This window comes from Struthio camelus, chromosome 7 (assembly GCF_040807025.1).
Source record: "Struthio camelus isolate bStrCam1 chromosome 7, bStrCam1.hap1, whole genome shotgun sequence".
Classification (NCBI taxonomy): Eukaryota; Metazoa; Chordata; class Aves; order Struthioniformes; family Struthionidae; genus Struthio; species Struthio camelus.
Window position 1 is genome coordinate 24,063,326 of NC_090948.1, and position 9,974 is coordinate 24,073,299.

The 9,974-nt window shown below is 48.7% G+C and overlaps 1 protein-coding gene across 1 annotated transcript; it reads right to left on the reverse strand.

Annotated features, from left to right (window-relative positions):
- Positions 1 to 3,867: 3,867 nt before the first annotated feature.
- Positions 3,868 to 9,494, reverse strand: LOC104141787 (cytochrome P450 2C23). Its single transcript, XM_068950328.1, has 9 exons — positions 9,265 to 9,494; positions 8,757 to 8,919; positions 8,106 to 8,255; positions 7,621 to 7,781; positions 7,060 to 7,236; positions 6,407 to 6,548; positions 5,782 to 5,969; positions 5,018 to 5,159; positions 3,868 to 4,389 (listed from the first exon to the last, which is right to left on the reverse strand). The coding sequence occupies exons 1-9, from the start codon at positions 9,442 to 9,444 to the stop codon at positions 4,208 to 4,210; spliced, it is 1,485 nt and encodes a 494-aa protein (XP_068806429.1). The 5' UTR covers positions 9,445 to 9,494; the 3' UTR covers positions 3,868 to 4,207.
- Between the last annotated feature and the right edge of the window lie 480 nt (positions 9,495 to 9,974).

The following is a 9,974-nucleotide window of genomic DNA, read 5'->3' on the forward strand; positions in this document are numbered from 1 at the left end:
ATACCTTGCATATGTGCTCAGCTCTGAAGCTATCTAATAACAGAACATTTTCTCAGTGCTCTGTGCTTCTTATGCAGCTGTTGGTAAATTGTAATACCTGTTGTGTGTCACTGTTTTATTTACTGTTTCAGACGAGCCAAAGCCGCAACGTGCAAGAACATGAATATGCATCATCCCCTCCCAGACCTTCAGAGGTAAGTCGTCTATTAACTGATCTTTAGCGTAGCACACGTGCTACTGAGTAAGTGACTAAACACAGCCATGGATTTAAAGGTAGCCCTGGCTAGTGATAGAGAGCCCACGCTTGCCCATGGCTCCTACGTTACTACTGTCTCTAGTTGTATGTCTGCCTTTTGAGTACAGTCCCAGATGAGAGGCCAACAGTGGATTACCATTGTTTCAGAGTACACAGGCATTAGACCTGCGTCCTGCATGGGCAGAAATAGAGGGAGAAGGAGGGATGAACCTGTTATGCGAGCAAATATGTTATTTTCTTCAAAGGTCTGCAAAATGTTTGCAGAGAGGGGGGAATTCCTGCAGCCAGATTACCTTGTGACAATCAGCCTAGTTCGTCATCAGCATGATGTTTTGCTTCTAGGCCTTTTATATGACCATAACGGAGGGGACAACAAATATCTACGTAAATGAAGATCAAGAAAAAGATCGTAAAACAGACATCCAAACACAAGCAAAACTCACAAGGATGAATAAGCCCAGAAGAGAAGCAGCTGCAGAGGAATACTTTTATGAAAATCGTCTGCCGTATAACTGGAAGAAAAGCACCAAGTAGTGACTGGGAACAGAAAGAGCAGGCAGAATTATTTTCTTGGTCAGCAAGGGTCACATGGTTGCACTTTATGGACAAGAGAGCTTTCTTTTTGTGTGTTCACGTGTTTCTACAGAGGACGGGACAAAGAGGCTTTGGATGGGGAAGGAACCTATTTGAATCGATGCCTTTGAGATACAGAAGTAAAATGAGACTCCCCAGGAGTACCCATACTCAGAGAGATGGTTTTGCTGTCCTAGTAAATTTAGATTAATTCAATCTAATAAAGAACAGCTAAATCTTTGTAAAGACCCTAGAGGTAGAAAAAAGCAATCAGATACTGTTTCTGCCTGCTTTAGGAGTTTTTGAGTCCTCATCACTCAGGTATCTGAGCTCCTCACAACAGCCTGGGAAGACAAGGATCCAGTCTTGCTTTCATTTGACAGAAGGAGGCTAGACCACAACTAAGATGAACTGATATGCCCAAGGAAAATGGAGGAGGAATAAAACTCCACTTTCTGACCTTAGCCATAATGATGTCAATTTTCCTTAGTCCTCAGCTAAGTCCTCAGTTCTTTATCCACAAAGGTGTCTCACTCATGCTGTTTTTTTCTTTGTGCCCTCTAAAAGCTATCTCAACGGTGAGGTGGGGTGGGAGTACCATATTTTGATTTTGGCAGAGATACCATCCATTGAAACGATCTCTGCAGTCTCAGGAAGGCATTCCTTTGGGGCACCAGGTGTGAACGTGAAGTGACCAGGAATCAGGGTAGATGGCTAGGTGTGTTGAGAGGGAACTAGTGGCCATTTGGGAGGGAGCGCACTGTTCTCCAGAAGATGAATAAATGTTGGCTTGTTTTGAGGAGGCTGCTCTGAGTCACTGCAGTGACAGCCTGGTTGCTGAGGGTTGTGTGTCCTAGCACACAAGTTGATTCTTGTGGGGGTTCTGAGTGGCCACAGTGACCGGCAGGATTGTGTTGGTAAATGCTTCAGTGAAAGCAGAAGGCATGGGGGAGATGGTGGGAGGAGGACAGAGAGAAGCCGTAGGGAATGTGCTCAGGACTTGTGGAAAGCCTCAGGGTACAGAGCACCCAAGAAATGAGGGCAGCCCCCAAGAGCAGCCTGAGGTGCGACTGAGGCAGGCAGCGTTGAAGGGAATCAGAGCTTCAGGTCACAAACTGGGAAGGAGCGCTGTCTTCCAGGAGAGGTGGCTGCAGCCGTCCTTCATGTGGCGAAGGGCAGTAGGAGCAGCAGTTGCAGCCTCAAAATACTCCTAGCCACAAAGATGGCAGCCAAGGCTGCCAAAAGCCCCCAGGGCAGTTTGCCTCAGGGCAAACTGGTACCTTGTACACCATGAGCCTACCTGAATGGTAGTGCCCTACACCAGGCTGGGGGCTCCTTGCTGGCAGCAGCAGCAGTCTCAGTGGTTGAAGGCAGGGCCCTTGCAGAGGGCGGGACAACCCTTTCTGCAGCATGCTGCAGGGATCGCTTTAGCTGCAGGAGCTGTAGGCCCACTCTGCAGTGGAGCAGTAACTGCAGGGCTTGCCCCAACCCAAAGAAAATACCACCACCTTAAGTCCTGTCAAAAATCATGTTATTTGGTCATTAATGTACACAGTACATGTGGAGCCATCTATCCACAGGGCATACTGCTCTGGGTTGAACACATTCTGCAGTAGAAGCAGGTCATGGCCAGCCATGGGAGCTGCATTCTTGAACAAATCAGCTACTCGATATAGCCACTGTGTTCAGTATGCAAGCAGACAGTGCATCATTGCAATAGGCTGTAATGTTGCCTGGAGCCTCCCTGTGATGCGATGGAGTAATCCCAGGAGTCTTTGAAAGCGTCTGTATATTCTGTGCATGCACCTGTGTTTGAACTGTCTGGTATTTTATCCTGTGGGTTGCCTTCCTCAAGGCTTTTTTTTTGAAGACTCTCAATCCAGTCTTCAAAAAGGGCAAAAAAGAGGAGCCAGGGAACTCCAGGCCTGCCAGCCTCACCTCCATCCCTGGTAAGGGGATGGAACAGCTCATCCTGGAGGTCATCTCTAAGCACGTGGAGGAAAAGAAGCTGATCAGGAGTAGTCAGCATGGATTCACCCAAGGGAAATCATGCTTGACCAATCTGATAGCCTTCTGTGATGGGGTGACTGGCTGGGTAGATGAGGGGAGAGCAGTAGATGTTGTCTGCCTGGACTTCAGCAAGGCTTTTGACACTGTCTCCCATCACATCCTCGTAGGTAAACTCAGGAAGTGTGGGTGAGATGAGTGGACAGTGAGGTGGCTGGAGAACTGGCTAGATGGCCGAGCTCAGAGGGTTGTGGTGAATGGCGCAGAGTCAAGTTGGAGGCCTGTGGCTAGTGGTGTCCCCCAGGGGTCAGTCCTGGGTCCAGTCTTGTTCAATATATTCATCAATGACCTGGAGGAAGGCACAGAGTGCACCCTCAGCAAGTTGGCTGATGATACTGAACTGGGGGGAGAGGCTAACACACCAGAAGACCGTGCTGCCATTCAGAGGGACCTGGACAGGCCAGAGAGCTGGGCAGAGAGGAACCTCCTGAAGTTCAACAAAGGCAAGTGCAAGGTCCTGCACCTAGAGAGGAATAACCCCATGCCCCAGGACAGGCTGGGGGCTGACCTGCTGGAAAGTAGCTCTGCAGAGAAGGACCTGGGATTCCTGGCGGACAACAAGTTAAGCATGAGCCAGCAGTGTGCCCTTGTGGCCAAGAAGGCCAATGGTCTCCTGGGGTGCATGAGGCAGAGTGTTGCCAGCAGGTCGAGGGAGGTGATCCTGCCCCTCTACTCAGCCCTGGTGAGGCCTCCCCTGGAGTGCTGTGTCCAGTTCTGGGCTCCCCAGTACAAGAGAGACATGGAGCTCCTGGAGCAAGTCCAGCCTAGGACTACTAAGATGATTAGGGGACTAGAGCATCTGTCATGTGAGGAAGGGCTGAGAGAGCTGGGCCTGTTCAGCCTGGAGAAGGGAAGACTGAGAGGCGATCTCATCAACGTGTACAAGTATCTGAAGGGGGAGTGTCAAGAGGATGAGGCCAGACTCTTCTCAGACAGGCCCAGTGACAAAACAAGAGGCAACGGACACAAACTGAAACACAGGAAGTTCCTTCTGAACATGAGAAAAAACTTCTTTACTGTGAGGGTGACAGAGCATTGGAACAGGTTGCCCAGAGAGGTAGTGGAGTCTCCTTCCCTGGAGATATTCAAAACCCGTCTGGATGTGATCCTGGACAATGTGCTCTAGATGGCCCTGCTGGAGTGGGAGGAGGTTGGACTAGATGATCTCCAGAGGTCCCTTCCAACCTCAACCATTCTTTGTGATTCTGTGATTTGGGAAGGTGTGCCCATGTTTCTACCATTGTTTTTTAGTAAGGGAGATGTAAGGGAATAGCCAAGCTCAGGAATGAGTGGAGAGAGGTTTTGAATCCTTCAGCGAGGGAGAGCACAGAGCTGGTAAACAGGAGGTATGTTTGTTGTTCCACTCAATGTTGGGGTTAAGCTGATTTCCTCAGGATTGACAACAGGCCTCAAGGTGAAGTTCTGCAAGATGGTGGCTATGAGTAAGAATATCTCCATGCGGGCCAGACTCTCTCCAGGGCATGCTCGCTTCCCTGGAAGTAAAACAACAAATATTGCTGAACAGGTGATGCAGAGTGGTTTGGAGTTTGTACTATGCAGATGCGTTACACAGCGTTGTTTATCAGATACAGCCATGGCAGTGATGTGACTGTGAGGATTACAGTGAACGTTTGCAAAGGAACAGTTTGTTGCAGAAAGACTAGACCTGGATTGGTAGTTTGCTTGGATGTGTGAAGGAAGAACCTGAGCAGGAGAAGCCTTGAGCACAGTGGAGGCATTGTAGGAGGCAGGATGAGAGGGAGCAAGGTGACATAAAGAGCAGGTGAGAAAGTAGCGTTTTGGGGCTATTGATAATGAGAGGTTGCATATAGCAAGGTGACAGGTTTGGTTTTTTTTTTTTTTTTAGGTAGGAATGGGTCCCATTCACATCATTACATCAGGAGCTCACAGGAGGAGGTCTGAGAAGCCACCGGGCCCTCTATAAGATGGGAGATGCACCTTAGGAAGGGAGCAGCCGAGAGTTATCCAGAGAGCTTTGAGCCCTGAGAAGCTGTGGAGGGACCAAGCTGAGAGAGAGCAAGGAGTGTGCCTGTGTGGAGAAAGGCAGGCAGGTCCCCAGAGGAGGAGGAGAGGAAGCAGAAGAGGAAGCACATGCTTTACCTGCTGAGAATGGTATGAAGAACTTGCTCTTCCTAAAGGTGCCGTTCTCATTCAAGAAATGTCCGGGGTTAAACTCTTTGGGGTTTACAAACTCTTTACTGTCGTAGAGGACAGAATCGAGAAGGGGAAAGATTGTGGTTCCCTGAGGTAACACAAGAAGAAGAGCAGAACGTAAGGGGAGGCGAGTTAGGTCACATAATCTGATTGCCTGCCAAATTAAGGCTGAAATTTCCAGTACATTGCTATCAATGCCTTCAGTTTCCCTTCAAGCCCCTCCTGGGGCAAATTGAGGGACGGCCTGCTAGATCTTTCAGCAAGGACAGTTGTTCTGACTGGTCTTCCTGAATGTTCCCTCTCTGTTTCATCCCTTCATCCTCTGTCGTCTCTCCTTGCTCTTGACCTTTTGGGCCACCCCACCTAATTCTTCCTCTTTCTTAGAGTTTCGCCATAATGAACTTGTAGATGACTATGTTCCTTCCTTTCTGTTAGCCCCCAAAAGCAGAAGCCCACACAGCTGTGGAAATGAAGCTCTTCCTCTTTCTCGACAAATTTCTCCTGCCATGGTCCTCTTCCTTGGTCCTTCCTGAACAGCTGCTGCTGCAGGGTGGGATAAGTCGTGTAGAACTGATCACACAGAGCCCTCTGTTAAAAGCTGAGTAGTTCCCTGAGTCTTGCATTTTCATTTTACACAGGCTCAGAACTGACAGCCTGAGTGGGAGCGTGTGCTGCCACCGTGTGGAATCAGCGGGAGCACGTCAACTAACCTTGGGAATGACATACTCTCTGAAGTGGGTGTCTTTGGTCACAGCATGAGGAAGACCCAGGGGAACGAGGGCGATGAAGCGCTGGATCTCATGGACCACAGCATCTGTGTAGGGCATCTGGGTCCGGTCAGCCACACAGGGTCTTCGTGCTCGTCCTACCACCTGGTCGATCTCTTCCTGAACTTTCTCTGTCGTGAAAGACACAGACTGTAAGATGGGCAAATAAAACCAAACCTACCCAAAGAGATTTTCCCAAGTTGTTCAGATCCCCACTGCTTTTCTAGAAGATCACAGCCCCCAGGAGCACTGGTATTGGTTTTGGTGTTGCCCACAGTGCAGCTCCACTGTGGTCTATTGCAAAGAGTGTGCTCCTGGTGACTCAGCTGAACAGGAGTGGTGGGAGATAAAGATGTGAATGGAGCCAAGTCCCAGGCTCTCCAGGGGATGCTGCTGCTATTTATGCCAGGGGAGCTGAGGGATCCTCTAAGGCTCAACCTGGGGAATGGGACGTTCCCTGTTTGGGTGGAGAATGAGAGAGAGGAGAAAAGTCCAGAGAGGAAAGTGGTGTTAGATCTGAGTCCAGCCCAGAGGAGTGGCTGGAGAGGAGCAGGTCATAGAGTGGTACCTTGTATTTTTGGGTATTTGAGAAGAAGCAGAAGTCCATATCTTATGGTGGTGCTAGTTGTCTCGGTTCCAGCAATGAGCAAGTCAAAGCTGCTGGTGATTAGGTTCTTCAAGTGGAAATTGGAATTGGCACGCTCCTTCTCCTAGGAAAAAGGTTGGGCTGCTTCTCTGTCTGAACTGAGATGTGGCCCTTTCTTGTATCAGTCCAGGCCTTCTTTTCCACCCAGAGCTGTTGTGTTTCTCTACTGAGGTGCAGCAGTTAACTGGAATGTTACAATGCTATCTCTGTGTAGTAACCTAGACCCCCAGAACAGCCTTCTTTCAAGCTGTGCACCAAATAACAACTAGCTACCCACTTGTCCTTACTGTGCCAACTGCTTTCCAACCAGAGAACTGCAAGACCAGACTGCAAATGTCTCTGTGCTTTGTGGGGCTTGCTGTCCAAGGAGCTGCAGGTAGTGACCAGACCCAGAGCTCTGTACTCTAACAGAGATGACATCTGGGATGTTGCCAGTGTTTTCGCAGTGCACAGACCAGCCTTCAGGGCCCAGCACAGATAAGGGGTCAGTGCAATGTCTCTGTGACTTGGGAGAGGAAAGAGGGTCAGTGTAGGTGTGCTTGGGGATCAGATGGGGCTGCATGCCATCTCCTTACCTCCTGCATTTTGTTGAGGAAGCAGTCTATGAAATCCTGAGGGGATCTGGGATCTAGGGAAGCTTGGTGTTTCTTCACCTCCTCTGACACAAAGGCTTTTAGAATATCAAATTCAGCAAATATTTTGTTGTGAGGTCCAGGCAAGTAATCCAGGATCTTTGGGAACATCTGGTAGAGCTGGAAAGAACAGGAAGGTCCTCAGTGTGACCATTTCCCCATCATTTGGAATTAGCAGAAGGCCACAATCCTCTTGACTGAGCCAGTCAGAGGGGTAGTGAGGCCTGGGCAGTCAGACAGAGAGATGGGGGCTTGCATAGTAGCAGTAGGAACCTCAAAAGCAGAGAAGAAGGGTGGTCAGGACTAGGGGTACGCTGCACCTAGCTGACAAAGCCAGCTTAGTTAGTGAGGGCTCTTCTTGCTCTAGAGTGAATTCCTTCCTGCGCTGTGGAGCAAAGGAGGTGTGTGCACTTTTGGGTCCTAGTTTGAAGACTGAAATGAGACTTCACTGGGAAATGCTCCCCCGGAAGTATATCACCACCGTGAAATGGCTGCTGAATGTACCTGTCCCCAGTAGGAGTTCGCCATCTGAAAGATGCTATTCATGTTGTCCATCAGGGCCAGGAACTTCTTGTCTTTGTAGTCATATCGGTTCCCAAAGAGAATGGAGCATATGATATTGGAGACAGCACAACTCAGCATGGAAGTCGGGTCAAATGGCATTCCTGCGAGTTCACAAAAGTTACAAAGAATAAAAAAGCAAAACCTATGGCTTCTGTGGATAACCTGTGTTCTGGGGGTTAGCAGAAATACCAGATCGCAGTCTGAGTGACACAGAACGGTCCTCCAAAAATAGTAGTAAGTAATCATGGAATTATTTGTTACTTTACAATGAGGGGCCATTCTTACATGGACCAGATGCATGGGAACCTGATTTTCAAGCAAAGAACATGAGTAACCTTAATTCCTGCATTTGACACTGCACCAGCAATGCTCACTTAATGAAGTCCTTTTTAGCAAACATAAGATATATTAAGAATAAATCATACTCTCTGTTTTGGTGATCTCTTCCAGCAAGAACTCAGCTTCCTCTTGGATCCTCTCCTCAATGCTCCTCTTCCCCATCCCAAAGTTACGCAGAGTGCTGAGAGTAAATCGCCGGACTTGTAACCACTCCTCGTTGTTGCTGAAAATAATACCTGCAGAAGAAGAAGAAAGAGGGAAGGTCTGACTGGGTGTGCTGGATATGAGATGAACTGAGGCTGGCAGTGATAGTGAATCCCATCTTCCAGGAGAGTGCCTACAGAGTAGCATCATAGAGTACTTCTGGTGTGGAGGAGACCTCTGGAGGCCATGTAGTTCAACCTCCTGGTTTTGACCTTTTCCATCACATACCCACCCTCCTTGTTAACAGGTCATTCCTTGTAACCACACAGACTTTACCTTGCTGCAGCCTGTGGCTGTTGCCCCTTGCCCTTTCACTGCACACGGCTGAAAGGAGTCTGGCTCGATTTCTCTGTTACCCTTCTTAAGTAGTGGAAGCTAGCAATTACACCCTGCTCTGCCTTCCCTTCTCCAGCCTAGACCCAGCCAGTTCCCTCAGCCTCCCCTTGGGCACAGTACATTCCAGCCCCTGTCTCTGCCTGTCTTGTCCTCAGCCCTTCCCTCCTCCTTAAAAGGAACTCAGTTAGTAAATATACCTAAACCGTTGTTAGCCCTGTCTCCTATCGGCATATGTCCTCTGACAGCGAACTCGTCTGCACGATCAATCAGGGCTTCTTTCATCACATCGTATCCGTACAGCACCACCACAGGCTCTGAGCCCAGGTGCACTGTGAACACTGGCCCATACTTTTCACCGAGCTGTCAAAATACAAAAGAGAACATGACCATGGGGCAGGTGGGCAGGAGGAGTCAGAAAGTGGCCTTGCTGTTGTATCCCACTGCAGGCAATGTGTTCTCAGAGACCAGGAACATCGAAATCTGGCTCTCCCATGAGAAATACGGGCATGGAAAGCTTTCATAGTGATCAGGTGCTCAAAAACAAGGGTCGCAGCAATATGGGGTGGCAGCTGAGATACCCAGAGCTTTTCTCCCCCTCTGGGGTTGGTGTTGATCAGGCTATGGCCACTGGTTGTCCCAGTGCGCTGGGCTCACATGTTTCCTGCCTGCAGAAGAAAGTGAGTGAGCAAAAGAAAGTGGCCTTACCATGTGGAGGGTTTTGGCCAAGTCCTTTGGTTTCACCTGCAACATGTTCCCTAGAATGGGAAGGGGAACTGGTCCAGGAGGCATCTTCCCCTTTCCAGACCTCTTTCTCCTTGCCATGAAGGAGAGCAGGCAAGCAATGCAAACCAGGAGGACAGCACTTGTTGCTCCCAGGAGCTCCATTTGCCAGGTGGAGGAGGGTTTCTGAGGCTCAGGAATGAGTGAATCAGGCTGCAAAGCTTATATACTGAAGAACTCCGTGTTAACATCAGGCTTTTGATCATGTGGTTGCTTGTTATGAGTCAATTATTTGCTAGATTGCCCTGTGTTATGAAACTAGGACTGAACTTCTGTCAGATTTTATTGATCATTAAAGCTATTCCTTGTATCAAGCAATTCCAAAGGTCAATATAAGTTCAGAAGTTCATAGTATCTTCATAAAATATAAAAAATATAATATGCTTCATGAAAAGATTGTGGTTAAAGAGTTCATAGATTGGAATCAGCATTCGAGTTACCAAGGGCTCTCAAAAAATTCAGTGATGTTGAAATATCTTCCACATACTTCCACGAGTCTCCATCATTGGAGATATTCAAAACCTGCCTGGACAGGGTCCTGTGCAACCTGCTATAGATGACCCTGCTAGAGCGGGAGAGTTGGGCTAGGTGATCTCTTAAGGTCCCTTCCAATCTCAACCATTCTGTGATTCTGT